General features: G+C 36.2%; 2 protein-coding genes across 3 annotated transcripts; both read left to right on the top strand.

Moving 5' to 3' along the window:
* Positions 1–96: 96 nt before the first annotated feature.
* Positions 97–7,907, top strand: LOC122292619 (pentatricopeptide repeat-containing protein At1g62350). Its single transcript, XM_043101061.1, has 2 exons — positions 97–535; positions 6,905–7,907. Exons 1-2 carry the CDS (start codon positions 167–169, stop codon positions 7,319–7,321), a joined length of 786 nt encoding a protein of 261 aa, XP_042956995.1. The 5' UTR covers positions 97–166; the 3' UTR covers positions 7,322–7,907.
* A 9,834-nt stretch (positions 7,908–17,741) lies between these two features.
* Positions 17,742–20,186, top strand: LOC122292658 (transcription factor bHLH91-like). 2 transcript variants are annotated; one of them, XM_043101118.1, is made up of 4 exons: positions 17,742–17,855; positions 18,036–19,032; positions 19,173–19,595; positions 19,737–20,186. In XM_043101118.1, exons 2-4 carry the CDS (start codon positions 18,055–18,057, stop codon positions 19,851–19,853), a joined length of 1,518 nt encoding a protein of 505 aa, XP_042957052.1. In that variant the 5' UTR covers positions 17,742–17,855; positions 18,036–18,054; the 3' UTR covers positions 19,854–20,186. The 2 variants fall into 2 exon arrangements, with proteins under 2 accessions (XP_042957052.1, XP_042957051.1); XM_043101117.1 differs by having other exon boundaries at positions 17,802–17,867.
* The last annotated feature ends 1,767 nt before the right edge of the window (positions 20,187–21,953 follow it).

Raw genomic sequence — 21,953 nt, 5'->3', positions numbered from 1 at the left:
ATTAATTTAGAAAAAATAAAATATAAAAATATAAAAAATATAAAATTTAGTGTCACGTGTGAAAATGTAGAAAAGCTCAATAATAAAAATGTACTAATTTCCGGCGAGAACCCAGGATTTCAGTCTCTACTCTCTAGAGACGAGGGGGAGTGTCGAACGAAGCCAAATGCTGCGTCAAGCTCAAAATCTCTTCAGAAAAACCTCATTCTCAACAGCCACCCGCCGGCCCTCTTCACTCTTTTCCCCAAATTTCCCTTTGCTTTTGCAAGACACTTTCTCAAAAAACCATCAACAAAAATGCTTTCTGCATTATGTTTCAGGTTCGGCATCCAGTCCCAGCTTGTCGATTTGGAGAAGAAAGAAGGAGATGGGCAAGGAGGGTCTGATCATCGCCAAAGAGCTTAAGAGGCTCCGGTTCAACCAGGTGCGCCTGGACCGGTTCATCCGGTCTCATGTGTCCCGCTTGCTCAAATCCGATCTCCTCGCCGTGCTCGCTGAGTTCCAGAGACAAGATCAGGTCTTACTCTGCATGAAGGTTCGTGATTTCTATTCAATTTGAATTTGATTAGCTGTTTGGTTAGTGGGAACGTTGGGTAAACAGAATTTCCTTATATTCGATCCTCGAATTCGTTGATCTAAAATTCGGTTCTTATACCGTCTTTGCTTAGTTCGAATTGCTTTGGGTTTGTTTGTTTCATTGGAACAATAAAAAAAATTGATATACTGCGCTTGGTTATTAGAATTTCCAAATTTTGGAAGGCCGAGGTAAAAAGTCTGGATTTTTGCAGAATTACTTTTCCTCTGTTTTGCTCTATGAGAAAGTGTGGGAAGGAAAAAGTAACTAGATTTTTTTTAGTATCAATTACATGGTGGACGTTAGATATAATAAGAACTCAGCTGTAGCTTGATGTTGGATTTAAAATTGTTGTAAAAGGTTGGATTGGATTTCAAATCCTCAAAGGCTGTTGCAAAAGTTTGGAAGTCATAGACAATGGACCAAATCTGCAAGTCTTCTACTACTTTTCGGCTCATGTGAAGTACTGAAGGACAAGATTTGCTAACCTAGTTGATTCCTTGCATTTAGGGGTGCTACCTGCACCCCCCAAACAGGGGGGGTGCCCCTATCCTGCCCCCACCCCCATGGGCAGGTGCCCATGTCTGGATGCCGGGGGGCGGATTGGCCCCCCAATCCGTTTGTCACCATGTCCAACATTACGTTACACAATGTCATGGACTTACAGAATATGCTTACAACCAAAATAAAAAATTATAACCAAATTGCACAAAACATTATAGATCTTACAAATCCAAACAAAAACCAAAAACTAAGCTTACAACTAAAGTAACTTACGGTCTTACAGATCAGAAAAATCTAGCATATCAAATAAAAGACCTAATCGAACAAATCGAAGAACTTACCCATGGGCCACGGGCAACGTCATGGGTCGTACAGATCTCTGCATAGGTCTTCAGAGGTTTGTGGGCAGATTTGTATGGCCCTTGGTCGCGATTGTGGGTCATTAAACTCAAAGATCCATCACGGGGTCATGGACTCCTGTGTCACCCACGGTCATAACTACCAGCCGTTACATGCGACAATGAAGTTATGATGACCCATCACGACATTATGAAGAGAAGTTCTCCATCTCTGCCGGCTTTGAGGAGGAGGAGAAGGGAAGAGGGAGAATAAGAGAAATGTGAGAGAAGTCAAGGTCCTAGTATGGTGGCTATGGGCCGTGGCCACTGGCATTAAGGTGTGAAAGCCTGGTAGGCAGAGAGAGAGAGAGAGAGAGAGAGAGAGAGAGAGAGAGAGAGAGAGAGAGAGAGAGAGAGTAGGGTTTTGTGGATTTTTTTCATTATAAACCTATTATATATCTTTGTGCGTTAGGGATATATCTGTTTGTGTGTGTGGGGATTACCTTGGAGACCTCTCTAGCTTGCTACGAAATCCACTAGCCTAAGGGCTTATTGGTTTGGTTAGGAGTTTAAAATAGTTCTTAAATATTCTTAAGAGCTCTTTAATCATAAAATTAGGCTGTTTGAGTGTTGCATATTAAAGTGTTTTTTAATCTCAAATAAGTTAAAAAGTATGTTTTAGATTCCTATCACTAACTATTTGTAACACCCATTTTCCGTAAGATAGAGATGTTACTAACATTCATAGCATAGTATTTGGTAAAGAGATTCATATCCTGAAATACCTCATTTATTGAAAATATCAACTAAACTGAACATAACTGTTTTTGAAACATGAAATTGAAAACGTAAAGTAAAAACATAAACTAAACCTATACGTGACTTTTTATTCAAATAACATAAAAGAAAACTATGTCCTTGCACTAGATCTACTCCTGGTCTTCCAGCTCTGTGTCCTCACAATCATCATCTGTGACAGTTAAACGTAGGAGGAAATAGAGAGACAAACAAAAATGAGTCGAATACTCAATAATAGCACATCATACCGGAAAATATAACTTAGCTTAGCATAAACTTAATTTTGAAAGACTCTTCATAACATACATATATCATCATAGATTCACAATCTTACGGTAAACATAACTTAATTTAATGCATACATATATTGTCACATAGCTTATCTAGTCATCATTAACATAAGTAGAATCATACACAATCATGGCAAACATGTAACGTGAATGCATAAATAACTGACTTCTTGCATTTTCTAACAATCACACATGACTTGTTTATTTTGTCTTTCACTTATCATATGGTGATCCACGCTTGAGTCCGTGGCACCGCATAACTTGTCATAATATGGAGTGAAACAAGCTTGAGTCCGTGTTTCACCTAACATATGGTGAACCACGCTTCCCCTTAACATAACATGGAGTGAAACACGTTTAGGTCCGTATTTCACTTAACATATGGTGAACCACGCTTAGGTCCATGACACCGCTTATCATAACTTGTGGTGACCACGCTTTGGTCTGTGTCACCCTTTAACATATCATGGAGTAAAACATGCTTAAGTCCGTGTTTCACTTAACATATAGTGAACCATGCTTTGGTCCGTGGCACCTCTTATTATAACTTGTGATGAACACGCTTAGGTCCGTGTCCCTCTTATCATAACCTTTGGTGAACATGCTTAAGTCTGTGTCACCCTTAACATCTTATCTTTCTTAATGCATGAGAAGTTTGTAGGACTTCATGAACTTTTCTAGCATAGCATATACTTGTACATAGCATAACATATCATGACATGGCAGAATGTGATCTGAACATAAACATTCCATAGCATACATGATCTAAGTTCTATATGAACTTTACATAACATAGTTGATCTAAATACTTCATGACATTACATAGCATATAGGATTTAATCACTACATGAACATGGCATACATGATCTAAGTACTACATGAACATGGCATACATCATCTGGCTATTTTATTAGATGGCATACTTGACTTAAATTACTACATGAACATTTCATGGCTTCCATATGATTTTAATAACATTCACTCCAGCAAACAAAAAATTCATTCATACAAGCATGATGTCATAATTCATCAAAGATCGTGAAAGGAATCTAACCTTGACTTAGCTCATAGCGTAGCGTTGACAAACATCATATTTTCATATACCATTAGAACATTTAGAGTATGCATGCAATTATATGATCATACTAATTACTTCTTAGCGTTGCTTCCACAATCTTATGTCGTAGCTCGTGACTTATTCGAGGCAATAATCATCACTAACTTTTTTAGAAAGACGCGTCGTAGCATTCTAAATATTTAAAATCATATATAGAGATAATTTAATTACACTAAGATTACTACATAATAATATTATTTAAAACTCATAACATATTCCTTAACTTCTATTTAAAAATATAACTTAATAATTTTATAAAAAATCTAGTTAAAAGTCAATTGGAATATTAACTAAATAATAGGCTCAAAAATGGTTTAAAAAGGATACTTAAAAATATACTTTAAAATTATGCTTTAAAATCCCTTAAATACTTTCTAATAAAAACAAGTTGCAAAACTTGGTCTGACTTAAATTTCAGCCCGGCCCCAATTAGAGAAAACAACCCATTTAAGTTACTAAAACAGTTTCTGTAAACACAACCAGCTCAATTTAAAACAATATATTATTTTATAAAATCAGCCCCTTTAGAAAATAGGAAAGCCCAAGGCTCCCATGTGAGAAGTTAGCTCTTTCTTAGAAATAAAAAGACACTAGGCCGAATGGGCAAGCCCACTTTAAGTTCAAAAGGCTAAAAACACTCTCTGGAACAAGAAGGCTGCGAGGTGAAAATAGAGCTCGTGAGGGGGAGGGATCTTGCAATGGACTCACCGAGAGAGAAAGGAGATGCAACAGCAGCTTGGGGTGGCTGGAAGTCACGGCGGTGCAACTGGAGGTCCCCTCTGAGCATGGTGTTAAGGCATAAAGAGAGAGAAAGTTTAGAGAGAGAGAGAGAGAGAACTGGAAATCACGGGGAGTGAGAGATCCTGTCGGGGACTTACTGGAAAGGAGTGGGTTTGACGGGGTTGGGCTGGTTGGCTATTTCTGAGTTGCCGGGAGGTGGTCCGACGTTCCTTGATGTGGTCGACAGTGGCTGAGAAAACACAGGGGCTATTTTATTCTTGGTGGGGAAAAAACAAAGATGTCGAGGGCTTGTGGGTCATGCACGCGGTGGAGGAAATAGGGCTCCGTTGATGTTCTCTATGGTGGTTTCCGGCGAGGTAGGTGTAGTTGGTGGGTTTTTCTCTGTTTGCTGTGGCTGCTATGGTGGCTAGTGTGTAAAAGTTTCCTTGTTTTTGTTGAGGGGTCTTGTGGGTTTTATAGAGAGGGAAAAAAGGAAGTACGTGAGTGATTAGGAGACTAGGCTAGAGTTTGAAGTCGTCTAGACTTTAGGAACCTATTCCTATGAGGATACAAACACTGAGAGGATTTTTTTTTTTTTTTTTTTTTTTTGAAGAGTTTGAGTTGGAGTTAATTTCAAATCAGGAAACGGAAACCAAACAGAAAATAAAAGAGGCGAATGGTTTAACAGTAGAGATATCCTATTCAAAACAAATTTGGACCTCAAAACATATCTAATAAAAATAACAATAAAAATAGTAATAATAATAATAATAATAATAATAATAATAATAATAATAATAATAATAATAATAATAATAATAATATAAAATCACACTTTTCGGGTCTGGATGTTACAGTATTGCTCTTTAATGATAAAATGACAGTGCTTAGCTTGTAATTAGGTTCATCTTCTTTATACTTCCTGTATACTTTGGCCTTGCCTAATTACGTGGTTTAATAAATTCTTCTTATTTATGTAACAAAAATAATAAAATGATGTTTTTCCTAAAACGTCCTTTTTTGGGTAATGTGGAATGTAGTTAAAATTTTAAATGAAACTGTCAATGGGCGAACATACCCATACATAATTATTGTTTTGCCCTTTGATCTTATTTGTGGAAACTCGTGATGGAAAACCAGAGTTATCTAGTGAAAATTCTATTAATATTAAGCGTAATTGTATTGTTATTTAACTTATGCATCGTTGAAGTGATTGTTTTTCATTATACTTATTGAAAGTCCTATTAGACTATTTTTGTTGTTATTTGTTTATAAGATTTGATTTTTATCAAGGATATGATCATAATCTTTAAAAAATCAAATGATCTTTTTTGTTATTTATGCCTCAAAAGACATTTTTTTAAATTTGTTTCCAAACAAATGTAACATGTTTGAAAGTATTTTGGACATATGGTTACCAAAAAGTTAATTAACTTTTCAATAGCTTAAGCTCTACAACTATTTAGCATTAAGCTAAAAGCAATATTTCCCCCCACAATTTCAAATATGCACCAAGAGGCATGACCCATGATAATTCAATTCTCGCAAAAAAATATCCCACATGGTCCTTGCCACCTCACAATGTAAAAGAAGGTTATCTACCAATTCACCATCCTTCTTACACATGCAACACCAGTCCAATATCATTGCCCAACGTTTAGTTAGATTATCTGTGGTAAGAATCTTTTCAGAGGCTGTCCAAACAAAAAATGATGCTTTTAGAGGAGCTTTCATCTTCCATATATTCTTCCATGGAAATGTAGTTATACCTAGCCTCGTTAGAACTTGGTAGAGCATTTTGACTATGAATCTACTTTTCTTGGATGGGCTCTTGTTCATCTTATATATGGTACTATGATAGAAAATATAAAATATAACATAAATTGATATAGAGCAGAGAAGGAGGAGAATGAGGGAGAGAGACTTTGATGGGCTAAATCTTTACTATTCTCGATTTTGATTGAATACGAAGCGTAGGTCTCTATTTATAGGGAAATTACATGGTGATCAAGTAAGGTAAACATTATGATCATTATGAAAATCAAATCTCTTGATTTGATATTATGTAAATCAAATAACTTGATTATGATAATATCAAATCAAATTCTTGATTTGAGAATTTGATTTGATATTATCCCTAACAAAATAAACTTCCTTGCAAGCACGTTGTACAATTTTCATTCATGTTATTTGTTGTATTACCTCAGCACCAGGGTTAGGTGCTTTTACATATGGCCTGTTAACGCGAAGCAGAGTACATTATGTGTTGTTATTTCTTTTCCCCATCATAATGGTAAGCTGGACCCGCTCTTGGTGGGTTTGGAACTCTAGACTTCACCCTTCACGTCAGTTTTTTGAGGGGTGAAGTTGACATTCGTATTAGAGTTTATTGGCTCTTTTCTAATCTTTTTCCTTTTACAATTACTTTATGGAAACCCGTGAATTCTGGCTCTTCCTCTGGTACTTGATAACTTTGTTACCTTTTGATACTGTAATTTTAAATCAGTAATACCAAATGTGCAGTGTGCAATGATTCACTATCTTAAATCGTTTGCTTTCTCAGTTATACGATGTGGTTCGTAAAGAAATTTGGTACCGGCCAGACATGTACTTTTACAGGGACATGCTTATGATGCTTGCACGAAACAAAAAGGTTGATGAAGCAAAGCGGGTTTGGGAAGACCTGAAGAAAGAGGAAGTTCTCTTTGATCAGCATACATTTGGGGACCTTATCAGAGCCTTTTTAGATAGTGAGTTGCCCTCGGAGGCAATGGACATATATGATGAAATGAGATTATCCCCTGATCCTCCAATCTCTTTGCCTTTTCGAGTGATATTGAAAGGGCTCATTCCATACCCAGAATTGAGAGAGAGGATAAAAGATGACTTTTTGGAACTGTTTCCTGATATGGTTGTTTATGACCCACCTGAAGACTTGTTTGAACATGAAGATTGGAGAAAGAAGATTGGGGATGATTAAATGGTGCTACTGCTGACACGGTATTTGCTCCACAGGAGACTACTCGTATTTGCTCCACGGGAGATTGCTCTTTCCTGGGAAAAGCTAGCCATGGGCAAGGCTAGAAGCAATTAGATGCTGGTGATAAGTTGAAGCAGTTGCTTGTGAGTTCCCCATGGTTTATCTCATGGCATGCAGTGAATATGAGAATTGACTACCCCTTGATTTCACTCAACATGGGAAATGGTTCACGGGATGCAATTTTGAGGGCTTCATTGAAAGCATGATAATATTTTACCGTGATGCATTTATAGTATTTTTTGGATTTCCTAGGGAAATAGGCTGGGATGATATTTTGGGTTAGAGGTTATAACATAACATCATAATAACACAAACTTAGGTACTGTTTGGGTAGTGAGTTGAGTTAAGATAAAAGTTGAATAAAATGTTATTAAAATATTATTTTTTAATATTATTATTGTTTTGAGATTTAAAAAAATTGTAATGATGAAATGGGATGAGATGAAACACTTGTACTATCCAAATGGGGCCCATACTTTCTTGAATCCCTTGACTAATGAGAGCTAGTTGCTAGTTTGTTTTTCAATTTTCCTGTGCATCAAATTTCTTAAATTAAATATATTATAATAGTAGAAGTCCTTCTATGGGTTTCTTAACCCTTAGAGGGGTTGGCTCAAATGGTGTGATAAGGACTGGTTTCTCTATATGAGATTAGTATTGGTGATGTGCTTTCTCTAGATTTAGAGTTCGAACTTTTGGATGGAAATAGATTTTAGGGGTCACGTCTCATTTGAAATGAATCTTCTTAGCTTCCCAAGGCTTGATGGTTTTCTTGCTATCTTTTATCAAGACCATTGGAACACTGTTGGTAAAGATCTAGTGAGTGCAGTGAAGGGTGTGTTGTCTTTTAGATCAATCCTTGAAGTGTCAAATGAAACCTACATCACTCTCATTCCCAAGAAATAGAATCCTAAACTAGTTACAAAATTTTGCCACATTATCCTTTGCATTGTGTCCTACAAAGTCAATGCCAAAGTGCTAGCAAACAAGCAGAAGAGGATCATTCTTGTGATAGTTTCTCAATCTTAAAGTGCATTCATTCCTGGTAGACTAAGTTCGGATAATGTCATTATGGCTTATGAGGTTCTTCACACAATGAAGACTAGAATGCAAGAGAGAAAGGAATGATATATGGCTCTAAAATTGGATATGAACAAAGCATATGATTGAGTTGAGTTGGACTTTCTAGAAGCTGTTATGTAGTAGATGGGTTTTGATTGTAGATGAGTCTCTCTAATCATGCAGTGTATTTTCTTAGTAAACTATGCTCTTCTCATAAATGGTGCTCATTAACAAAAGTTTCATCCTTCTAGATTAATCAGATAAGGGGATTCCCTCTCCTCTTATTTGTTCATTTTGTGTGCTAGCTCAATTCTTAATTATGCTGAGTCCCTTGGTTATATCTAAGACATTCCATTGTCTTGAGGCTCACTTAGTATTAACCACTTATTTTTTACAGATGATAGTCTCTTTTTTGCAAAGCAAATTCATTGGAGTGGAGCAGGCTTTACAAGCCTCTTGAAACCTATGAACAGGCCTCTGGCCAGAGATTAAATAGAGAGAAAACCTCCATCTTCTTTAGTAGTAATACCGAATCAGGCATGAAAGATATCCTCTTGGCTACCACTGGTGTGAGGGCTTCCAACTCTTATGAAACCTATTTAGGTTTACCATCATATGAGGCAGACACAAGTCCAAGGCTCTCAACTCCATCCTTGACAAGATTAGAAGCAAAGTGTGCAACTAGAAATTGAAATTCTTGTCCTAAGCAAGAAAAGAGACTCTCCTAAAGTTAGTAATCCAAGCAAGTCCCACCTACAGCATGGGCCTATTCAAAGTCCCAAAATCATTGATTAAAGATATTACTAGAATCATGCAAAATTTCTAGTTGGGCCTTAAAGATGACAGATCCAAAATTCACTGGCTCAAGTAGTAGCAACTAGAGAAAACAAAGTGTGTGGGGGGCTTGGGTTTCAACGAGTTCAAGAAATTTAACCTGGCTTTAGTAGCCAAACAACGGTGGAGACTAATTTAGCATCCCCATTCTTTAGCAGCAAGAGTTCTAAAGGCCAAGTATTTTTCCAAGTCTGTGTTCTTAAGTGCAAAAGCTAGTTACAATGGATCATTCATATGGAAAAGCTTGTTAGTAGCTCAACAGGTCTTGAGTGAAGGTCTGATTTGGAAAATAGGAAATGGGGAGTTAGTCAAAATATGGAAGCACAAATGGATACCAAAGGCTTCTTCATTCAGCATTCAATCTCCTGTGAGAATGCTAGATGAAGATACATTGGTCAAGGACCTTATAGATCCCAATACTCAGTAATGGAATCACTCCTTACTGAAAGAACTCTTTTGTAATTTTGAATTTAAGATGATTAGCAGAATGCCTTTTAGTCTAATCAATAGTCCAGAATGCCTCGAATGACAAATTCTTTGTGAAGACTGCCTACCATTTACAACTTGACCTCATTAATAACACAATGGGCCAATCCTTGAGTCTAACCCCTAGTGCAGGCCTATGGTCTAAACTATGGAAACTTAAGGTTCCAAATGCAATCAAAGTCTTCCTATGAAAAGCTAGCCATGAGGTCGTCCCTACTAAATTAAACCTGTTCAAGAGGAAAGTAGTAGACTCTCTCAACTGCCCTATCTACTATGTGGAACATGAATCTATGGGTCATTCTCTATGGAATTGCAGGGCAGCCTAGGATGTATGGGGTTCTTGTTTACGAAAATTGCAAAAGAGCTCTACAAATGTTTTCTCCTTCTTGGGCCTTCTCATGTAGTTTCTTCCCTCTTTGCTTTGGGAGGACCTAGAGATGTTTCTTGTGACTGCCCACCAACTATGGCAAAAAAGAAATTGTTTTGTCTTAGGGTAAGCCCATCTTCTTATTTCTGATTACCAAGCTGCTAACTAGGTTGCAAGGTCCATGCCAATGGAGGATAACATTTCAGTTCAACAATGGACATCTCCTCCACAAGGTCATTACAAGGTCAAATGGGATGCTGCCATTGACAAGATCAATTGTAAGGTTGGAATTGGGTTGTGATCAGGGACTGGGATGGTAAGGTTTTTGCTATTCTTAGATCTCCCCTTGACCTCTTTCCAGACCCTCAACTAGGGGAAACTTTTGCTCGACTAAAGGCTTTGCTGTGTAATGAACTGGGATTGTCTAAAGTGTTTCTGGAAGGGGATTCTTAAGTGGTGGTCAATGCTGTCAAGAACCATCAAGAGACTTGGTTTGCAGGGTTGATGATCAGGGATATTAAACTCATTCTAAGGAAAGTGCCTCAATGGTCTATTATGTATGTACCTAGAAATTTAAACAATGTAACTCATGTCCTAGCCCAGGATGCTTTACTCCTCACTGAAAAGGTTATTCTACTGGAGGACTCTTCTCCTTGTATTCTTATTTTGGTTCTTTGATTTTAATGAGATTAGTCATTGTTGTTTTTTGAAAAAAAAAAAAAATGGCGATGATTTACTTGATTTGTGCGATAAATATGGATACACGGATTTTGGGTTTACCTTGGTAACATATATTTTCCATTTGCATGGTTTTCAAGATTCTTCATCATTAAAAAAAAAAAGAAAGTGTGGGATTCACCCCCAAAATTCAGTATTCGGTCAGCATCAATGTTGGCCAAAGCCTAGCAACTCGAGAGAATGATAGTTCCTGTTTATTGAGCAACAGAGTCTTGGTTTTTGTTGTATTAATCATCAATTAGGTTGGTTCAATTACTCCAACATTGCTCGATTAAAAAGAAAACTGTTTTAGTTGTCAAAGAACTATCAACAAGAATGAGTGAATAATGGTAAAAGACTGCGCTCTGGGCTTTACATTTAATTGAGAGAAAACGTACCAAGAGACAAAAATGGATTGCAATGCAACATTTTTCTTGTTTGAAGGAAAAAAATAAGGGAAAGGAAAGACGGCGGAGCGCTTTTTCAAGTGGATCCAATTAGAGGTGGCTCAATATAAATTAAGGTCTAAGGTAAAATTTAAGTAAGTCATTCATAATTATAATATAATAAAATATAAATTTTTATACGGAATATTTTCAAGATTTTTAATAAAATTTTTTGAATTTAAATTTAATACAACAATTTAAAGTGAGACTTCAATGCAAATTTTGTATCTTAATTTAGCAAGATTTTAAAAAATTTATTTGAAAATATAAACAATTCATTATATTAAATATTAAATTTAATATTATGGAGCCTTACACATATTGAAAAGTATAAAAATTATTTAAAATCTTATTTAATGAAATAGTTTTTATTTTTTTAAAAAATTAAAAATAAAACACCTCATTTTTATTTTTATTTTTAGAGGCCTTAGGCAATGGCCTAAATAACCTTACTATTGAGTCGGCAATTGCCTTGGATCCAATAGGTCCTAATTTTTTTTAGAAAAAGGAATCTCAATCTCACAAACACAACATGCCATTAACTCGGTTAAAATCCATATCGTGTAACGCATACTCATCGTATAAATAAATTAATTAATTAATTTTTTACCGATGAGACATGGTCTTTAGAAATTGTCTATATCTAAGAGTTTAAACCTTAGATTTAAAATGGGTATACCACCAAAGCGAATGCCCTTACACTTGAACCAACCCCTAAGGGTTCTAATAGTTCTAGATATACTTCCAAAATTCAAAAGAAAATAGCTGTTAAAGATACTTGGTAACCCCTTTAATTATCATACAACAGTTCTATTAATTAGTCAATGCTGCAAGGCAGCAATATACCCCTCGGCTAATAAAAGTGTAACATAAAACTGTTTCTCTTAATTATTGTGATACCCTCATATGATTAGATTGAGGATAAATGGTTTATAAGATCACACATTATTTAGAAAGGAGAAGTTATTGCTCTTTATAAAGTTTTAATGGGACTTCAATTATATCGTTGACCAGTCCTTTTAGGATATAGGCCATGTATTGAGTCTTCCATTGGAGTGTTACAATTACAATGATTTAACCCTTCCAATTAAGATTAAAGCTGCCTAGCTACTGCACATAGCATAAAATTGTCTTTAGTACATAGACTACATAGTTACAATGTAGGACTTTGGAGAGATGTAGTTTTGTGAAACCCCTCATAACTATTTTTGGCATTAAACCATGTAGGCATATAAGGTGAAATAAGGTTCCCAAAGCGCAAAGTCCTATGTTTTAGAATACATAAAAATGAGACTTCGGTTATCTCAAATTATTTGGATTTACATTGCTAAGTGTTAGGTCTGTACAAAGATTATATTAAATTGAATTTGCAAGCTGTCATTACTTGATATAATACGTTAGATTTATTTGATAAAATATTTTACATCAATCAAATCATTTTAAAAGCTTTTTTGATCTTTTAAAAAGTAAATATAATATATTATAAAGTAATATTAAATACAGTCATAAATTTTATAAATACTACACATTCTTTTTGAAAAAGATTGAGTGAAACGTCCACTATTAAGAAATTAATTTTTTCATATAAATTTTATATTTATTTATTTTTTTTAAATATTACACGATATTTATGTAATCAGTAAATATTATTCATTTATATTATATATATATATATATATATATATATATATTTATATATATCATGTTGTCAAAGAGGAGACGGCTGTATTTGGTTAGTTTGGTCGGGCGATTTGCATGGCGGGGATTAGTGCCATGTGGGGGCCCACAGAGAGTCTAACTACTATAGTGTAGTAAAATTTTGGCTCCCACCTAATTAAACTAAACACACTCTTTTGCAGTGAAATCACGAATTGCATGAATCCGAAGCACTTATGCTTTAAATTACATTCTATGCCATTCTTGTCGGTCTAAATAAAATTTTAATATTTTCTTCATCATTTTTATTCTCAATAAACTCCTTTTTAAACTCATCTAATACTAAGGGCTTTTTCATTTTCATAGTTCTTAATATCTTGGAAATGGATCATGCTAAACTTGGGCCAGCCCGCATCCTTCAAATTTCGATCTTCATCTTAATTTAATATTATCTTCAATAATATTCGGAAGTATTCTCATCATTTCATCGAGTGTTTTAGTACACCACGATTCTATAGTACTGAAAAAGATCCTTTCAATCTTTACTAATTTGTTCTTGATGATGTTTATGAAATATATGAATGTTTTCCTGCTAAAAAAGATAGAAAAATTTCCAATAAATTTGACCAAATAATTCATCTTTATAATCCTGTTTTTTTTTTGCATTATTTATGTGAGAGAAATATGCCAATTAGGGGTGCAAGGGGACTTTTCCCCTCGGGGCAGGCCCAAATACATGAAGACTCAGGCCAACCAAGAGACCCATTGGCCCATTAAGGGCCCCTGGCCACTAAGCTAAAGTCGGCTTGTGGCCATCATCGTACAGGAAGTCTCAAAGGACTGGAAAGGAGACTACACGTTGCCCTAATCTCCTCTTATGGTGCTTAGCCTTTGAGAACCTGTGCAGGCAGGTAGGCGAGAAATGTGAGGAGCTCTTGATCCTTTGACAACAAGTAAGAAGGGGTCTGATGGAGCGCACCTGTAGCAAGGTAGAAAAGATAAAAAGCTATGCCGCATTAAAGGGAAACAACTAAAGTGACATGTTTCCTTGACATAGGGTATGGGCAGTTGACCCCCATAACTCTGGTATATAAGCTAATCCTAGGTAGGAAGAAGTTCTTTAAACTCTCTATTCACTCGCACAGACTGTTATGGTAATACTGACTTAGGCATCGAAGACTCTCCAGTCTCCATCAAGATCTTTGTCTTTTTGTATTTTCTTTGTATTTGTAGGCCCAAAACCAAAGAACCGAGTTGCTAGAGCCTGACCTAAAGGTGTGTGAAATATGACATTAACAAGGGGTTTGTCCATTTGCCTTTTTACTTCCAACTTATTCTTTTGTTTAAGATTTTACTTGGATGATGATGTATACGTCTCTTCTCTTTGTACAACCGATCCTTGTGTCTCCAAAATTGGAAAAGTTAGAGTTGTACACGTTAGCTAGAAGGCTAGACAGGAGTAGGACAGTTTTCCACTCAAGTTTTCTAACTCAAGTTTTCTCAACTTATTTCCTTCATTAGGCATATATGTAGTACCCTTGATGGAAGCTAAGCTAACTTCAAATCAAGTTTGCCCCCATATATATAGAATAATTCTATTTGAAACCTATTTTGAAAAAAAAAAAAAATATTTGAATTTCACATAGCATAATTTGATTTGAATTTAACAATAAATAAATTTGTGTTGTTTATAACAATTATAAAGGGATCCAATTGTAACATTGGCAGGTACGGTAACATGAAATCATTTGGACTTGTTTTGTTGATGCTTAAACTCTGCTGTTTGTGTTAATGATCACTGCAACTTTAATGTTGATGTTGAACACTGTTATGAAGTAGATCTCAAAGAAATTAAGAGAATGTTTGGAAAATGAGATGAGATATGAAATTTGTAAATAGTAGTGAAATTATTTGAGTTAAGATACTTTATTGAATTTTGTAAAATAAGAGAAAAAAAATTAAATAAAAATATGATAAAGTTAAAATATTGTTAGAATATAATTTTTTAATATATTTTTTATTTTAGAATTTGAAAATTTTAAATTATTTTTTGTGTTTTGTTTAGAAGTTTAAAAAATTTATAATGATTATAGATAATGATTAGAATAAAAAAATGAATATTTAAAATTAAAAAATATTTGTATTTGAGTGATATTTGAGAAAGAAATGAGATAAGGAATTTCAAGAAGAGCTGAGAAATTTTGAGATGAAATGTAACAAACTTTATTCCCAAACAACTCCTAAATCCTTCTCTCGTTTGATATATATATATATATATATATATATATATATATATATATATTTATATAGTTTAGCCTAACAATAAGTAAATTGATTAAAATATCTTATGTGTTACTGACCCTCTTTGGAATAGACATTCCATATTTGGGGGTTTAATAGCCTCCAATAAAAACTTGCCACATCAAAATTTCATAAGATAAGTTAATGAGACTCATCACATGTGAAAGAAAAAAAAATGTTCAACAACAGTGAGCCTATAGCAAAACTCTCCAAATTGTCACACGATAGCAAGTTCCATCGCCACCACTATCGGACAACAGTGTTGACACCAACTTCTGTCATCGCATGACACCACATCATTCATATAGCGGCCAAGTTCCGTCAAATTTGAAACATCCATCACCATCGTCTTTTCCATTTCTATTTTCTTTAGCTTTGATTTCATATTGAGTTTATTTTTATTGCTCTTTCTCAAGATTTCCATTACTCAATTTTGTGTTTTTGTTTTCATTTCATTTTTGCTTGCTTAGGAGAAATTGAGACAAACACAAATCACTGGACAACCGTTTTGAATAAGCCCATATCACTTGGAGGAGGGCATGCCATTTCTGCCAATATAATACCACTATTCACTCTCTTCACAAATCAAGACATAAAAACCTAGCCACCCAATAATAAAGCACAAGCAATAGCCCACAACAAATCCAACTCCATCTTGTTGAATTTCATTTCAGCCAGCTTAATTTCTCACACAGAGAGAGAGAGAGAGAGAGAGAGAGGAAAAATCGAGGTTGAAGAGAGGGATAGTCATAGGTGTGGGCAACGACGATAACTGGCTCTTGCTCTTCAGTTGCTGAAAAGAATTAACTGATCAATCGTTTTCATTTTTGTTTGATGTGAACTTTTTATTTCTATTGGGAGGGTCTGCATGATTCTGTGTTTTGGGAGGGAGGGCTTCAATGGTGCAGTTATAGTGGAGCTAAAATGGGAGGCCTACGTGTCATTTACTCATTGAAGGGCTATTATTTGGGGAAGAATAGACCGACGTGCCATAAATGTATCTCTCTATGTTAACATTAATGCACACAATCCATTTCACTTAGAAATGAAAAGAATTGATCTTATGCCCCATTTTCTCTTGTTGGGAATCTTGCACAACCAATCAACCTATTAGACTGAAATCATGAAAGATAAATTAAGTAATTTTTCTTCCCTTTTTAGAGATAACAAATGCTAGTTTATATGCAATCTTATATGGTAAGAGCATCCACATTGGTCTATGCATATGTATATGCAAAGTCATATTTGCATAATATGAGCTTAAATTTATTTACATTAGATTATGCATCTTCAAATATTTGCATAGTTATGAACAATACCTTTATATGTTTGAATATCTACTATTTACTCTCTAAAACATATTTTATTCATTCTTTTTCTCTCATCTCACTCTCTTTTTACATATTTTACTTTTATATATTTTACTACATATTTTACTCATTCACTCCTAAAAAAATATTTCACTCAAATATTTTACAGATTTGAAGATCAAACCCTATTAAAAAAAAGCAAAAAAAAAAAAAATAATGATAATATTTTATTATTATTTTGTCTCAAATTTGCATAGGCCAATGTAGAAGTTTTGCTTGTATGGTAAATTGAATCTCCAAAAGATGTGATTTTGTATATACATATACATAAACCAATGTGAATGTTCTAGAAGTAGAACGCATAGCGGATGGAGAAAAAGTATGACTATATATATAGTACTATTGGAGAAAATCTTTTAGTTTTATACCCCTTGTCATAATTCTTAGATGTCTCTATGTATAATATTTCTAGTTAATACACCGATAATTAGAAATTGTAAGATATCTTAATCGTTGTTGTCATAATTTGAAATTTACATCTTAAATGATCAAAATAGTCAATTTGCGCTTTTAAACTTTCAAATTTTGGCACACACATACATCAAAGGTATGATTGTTACAATAATGTCACATATCCCCTTATTTAAACTAATTTTAATATATATTCAGACATTACTTATTAGTGCGGATACAAATTATCAAGATTTACTACTAATAGGGAAAAAAAAGTCATAAAATATAGTTTTTCCTACATTTTATGATTTAATTTTATAAACCCACTTGTAAACACGACATTGGCCGGTAGTCATAATAATACAAAATACAATTACAGGGAATGCAGAGAAGACAGGAAGCCGGTAACGTGCAGACATGCATAAAGGTGAAGAAAAAGAAAGAAAATAGGAAGAAAGAGGGGGGCGCCACAGCAAGTCATGCTGGTTGAGTATCAGGATTCAGAAAATACGGAGATTATGACTGGTCCCCACTGACGGGAATCTCAGTAACAACCTCTCCTTTATAAAAATGGAAAATAATAATTTTTTTTTTTAAATATAGAAAAAGAATTCCTTTTCAGATGTTTGCAGTTTCCGTCCTTTCATCTACCACTCTCCAGTCTCCTTCGCTTTTGTTGTTGTTGTTGTTGCTGCTGCTTTGGTATTGCTCTCTCTCTCTCTCCCTCTCTCTCTCTCTCTCTATATATATATATATATGTGGGTGGAATTCCGGAGACACCATTTCCCCTCTCTTTCTTGATCTCTTTAGTTCATATTCCCAAATTGGTGGTTTCATCTGGGGTACTTTTCCTTGTAAGCTTTTAAATTGTTTGCAAATTTCTTCTTAAGCGAGTTCTCTTTGTTTATCATTGGTCATCCAAATTCAAGAGCTTTTAATTGTTTTGTGTAATATTCTGTTCTTCCACAATATCCCTTGTACTTATCAGTCTCTTTTTGGTTTTTTTGCTTTGATTGATGCAGACAGAGTCTGGTCCAAAAAATGTACGAGGAGACTGGCTGCTTTGATCCCAACCCCATGTCGGAGGATGCAGTTGCTGTTGCTGTAGCGGTACCAGAGGATGGGTTTTCCCAAACGGTCCTAAACTGTACCCACAACAGTTTCGAAGACAATCTGAGACTTTCCATGGAGGAGCTCTCCTACCAGCACCACAACCACAACCAGACTCCTATTCATGATCAGGCTGCTGCAGCCACTGCCATGGAGATTCAACTCCAGCAGCATCTGGGATTCAACATGGACAGCTCCTACAACGGTCACAACCACAGCAATACCCATCTCGTGGATAGCTCTTACGGTGTCCATGAGATGCAAGAGATGGATCCTTTCAACCATCATCACCACCATCAAGATCAGCAACAACAGTTGCAGCAAATTGACATTCAAAATGGCCACCAAAGCTACGATTATTCTTCACTACCAAACAGTCCTTACCCCCCAACACCGGACCTCCTTAATCTCTTCCACTTGCCCAGATGCTCAGCCTCCTCCTTACTCCCCAATTCATCCATCTCCTTCTCGAACCCGGCACAGAAGACAACCGCCAGTTATCAGAGCTCCCAGCTCGGCTTTCTGGGAGATATTCCAACTGGGGCGGACAGCGCCTCTGGCGCCTCCGTTTTATACGACCCACTATTCCATCTAAACCTGCCTCCGCAGCCTCCTTTGTTCAGGCAATTGTTCGGCCAGTCTCTACCCAATGGCTACAGCTTGCCAGGCTCAAGGAATGGTTCCTTGTTTGGCACGGGAGGGGATGAAAGAGAGGGAAATGCGGGTGTGTACCAAGATGGGGATGTGAGGCAGTTTGAGAATGGAGTGCTGGAGTTCAGTAGGGACATGGGCTGCATTGGAAAAGGCAGGGATGGCGAAACCAAACACTTTGCCACTGAGCGCGAAAGGAGACAAAACTTGAATGACAAATACAAGGCCTTGAGAAGCCTTGTCCCTAACCCTACCAAGGTATCAATGTTCCACATTTATCTGATTTAATTTGATGAAAGATATATAAATGATGATTTGCAGTAATTGGTTTGCTTTCGATGACAATATTTGATTCTTGGGTCTGTGTTTCCTTTGGGTGGACAATCAAAACTAAAAAGGCTGATAGGGCATCTGTGGTGGGAGATGCAATAGATTACATCAAAGAGCTTCTGAGGACAGTGAATGAGCTGAAGTTACTGGTGGAGAAAAAGAGATGTGGGAGAGAGAGGTGGAAGAGGCAGAAGACTGAAGTAGGAGACACGACAGGGGATTTGGAGAACTGCGACACGAAGCCTGTTGGTGACCCTCACGATGGCCAATCCTACAATGGATCCTTGAGGAGCTCATGGCTTCAGAGGAAATCCAAAGACACCGAGGTCGATGTTCGTATCATCGACGACGAGGTGACCATCAAGCTCGTTCAGCGGAAGAACAATTGCTTGCTGTTTGTATCCAAAGCCCTCGACGAGCTTCAACTGGATCTCCATCATGTCGCCGGCGGCCACATTGGCGATTTCTACAGCTTCTTGTTCAACACCAAGGTCGGTATATGTACATATATAGAAAACAAACCAACGTCATTGTCGTCAACTCTCCATAAAAATTACCTGCATCGATCGAGATCATATACATACGTTATATATAAGAAGGGTTTGCCTGTGGTTTGATTTATTTGGGTGCAGATATATGAAGGGTCTTCTGTGTACGCGAGTTCCATAGCAAACAAGCTCATTGAGGTTGTGGATAGACAATGTTGTACTGCAGCCATGAATATTAATCAACCAACCAGCAGCTATTAATTAGCTGCATGGCGGCCTGGTCGTGGACGATCGAAGAAGATGTCCGTCCAATACCGATCGATCTTCCGAGTTTTCAATGTTCAGTATGATATATAGCGGATACGTACATATATATGGCAAAATATATATTAGGTAATATAATAAATAAGGTTGGTGGGGGAGGACATATGGAAGACTACAATATAATTACATAATATGCTTTTAAGTTTACTATCTGTTTTACCTTCCACATTAAAATATAAAATAAATTATTAGTTTAAATTTTCTAGGCAAGTGATGATTTTACGTGATATCAGAACTTTTAGCTAATGCTAAACTCGATCCTTTGGAATATTTATTCTTTTGCTAGCTTTACCTTGCACAAAATTTTTATCATCATTCAATTATATAATGTCACAAATCAATGCATTTGGAATATCTCTATAATTAGCTATGAGACTTTTTATTAGATTTTGATATGTTGTGAGCATTAATGTTTGAAGACCTAGATCCAATATTGATCCAGTAGTTGACCCGCAAAGCCATGTATAGCACAATATTGTTGGTTACAACTCCAGGTTTGATGTTCCAGTTATCAGCCACTTCATCACCAACACCATCATCTCATTAAATTTGATTTTGTGTATATATATGGCTTCTTTAGTTACCTGAACATGAATTGCATGCATGGCCTAGCTGCAGGCTGGGTAAGCTATATATATATTGACCTACGTCTTAATTTACTTTGTTCATGAAGTCATATCCAATATTGTTTGGAAAACCAAGCTTAATTACATTAATTTGTTGCTGAGTGCCATGGATTGGTTCGGTTAATCTCTCTCTCTCTCTTCTCTCTCTCTCTCTCTCTCTCTCTCTCTCCCAAGTACTTACTAAGTTACTCTGGATAAGAACTGCTCATGCTCACCGTTGAATTTTCATATATCCTAGCTTCTCAAATACAAATTATAATGTGTAAATTATAGACATTTTACATATATGGCAATTAAAGCATGCAGTTTGTGAGCATGTGTACTATTAATTTATTTAGGTTAATACATTTGGCCCATATGATATGGGAAGCCCATTTGAGAATTTAACAAGAAATTACTGATATGCTACGTGTCCAAATTTTTATTTTGGTGGAATATTTCGGAAACCTTATTCGAGATTGATTGAAAAATTTAGTATAATCTCACGAGCTAAAACTTTTTGTTAGTCGAGATTTTTAATTAGGCCCGAGAGTCAACAAGTATATTTTAAGACCTGCTAAGGTTTAGTAGTTAGTGATGAGATGGGATTAATGGGCTAAAAAATTTAGGAAGCCCAAAAAGGACCAAAACCCGTTCGGGTGGCCTAGGCGAGCCCAATTCTGATTTCCATCCTACGTACAGACCATGCATATGGAATTTTTCCTACCTTCCTCTCCCACTAGGGTTTCAGTACTGAACAACAATCTCTTTCCCGATTGCTGCAGGTAGCTATACACACATTCACCGTACTTAACAGTACACTATGCATTGCACAACACCACGTTAACTTCCTTCCATTACCGGCAGCCACCCAAACAAACGGTAACATCCTGCACTCCCACGTTCACCACGTCAAGGACCATATAGAAACCGTTAGGTGCACGAGCCTTCATTCCCCTTCTACATTCAGAGCATCAAAACGCAGCCCACGTTCAAGCTTCAATCACCCCAAAACACGGCACCCTCTCCTCCACTTTCAGTAGCCACAAGAAGAAAAACCACCACAGTTTGAGCCAAATGGATTGCTGTAAACCCAACTCTTATCCACTCGATTTTCTCTCAAGCTTCGCCACACCCACCACTGCCGACTAACCTTGAGTCCGAGCAGTTAATCTCTCCATTTTACCATCCATATATGAGCTCTCACTCACGCAAGTCTTGAGTGAAGTCCACCCACAGTACCGTGACCACCAAACCACGTGTTGCCAACCACCGTAACCCTCCTCTCCACCATGGCAATAGCCCCAGATCGTAAACCACCATCACCAATCTTTTGTTGAAAACCACCTCCCCACGGCCACAGTCCACGGTAAACGCGCAAACCACCCAATGCTGCCGAGTTCTCTCCTACATGATAGAAGCCGCCAGGCCA

The sequence above is a fragment of the Carya illinoinensis genome, chromosome 13 (assembly GCF_018687715.1).
Source record: "Carya illinoinensis cultivar Pawnee chromosome 13, C.illinoinensisPawnee_v1, whole genome shotgun sequence".
NCBI lineage: Eukaryota > Viridiplantae > Streptophyta > Magnoliopsida > Fagales > Juglandaceae > Carya > Carya illinoinensis.
Note: the sequence above shows the minus strand (reverse complement) of the source record. Positions and strands in the feature narration are given on the sequence as shown.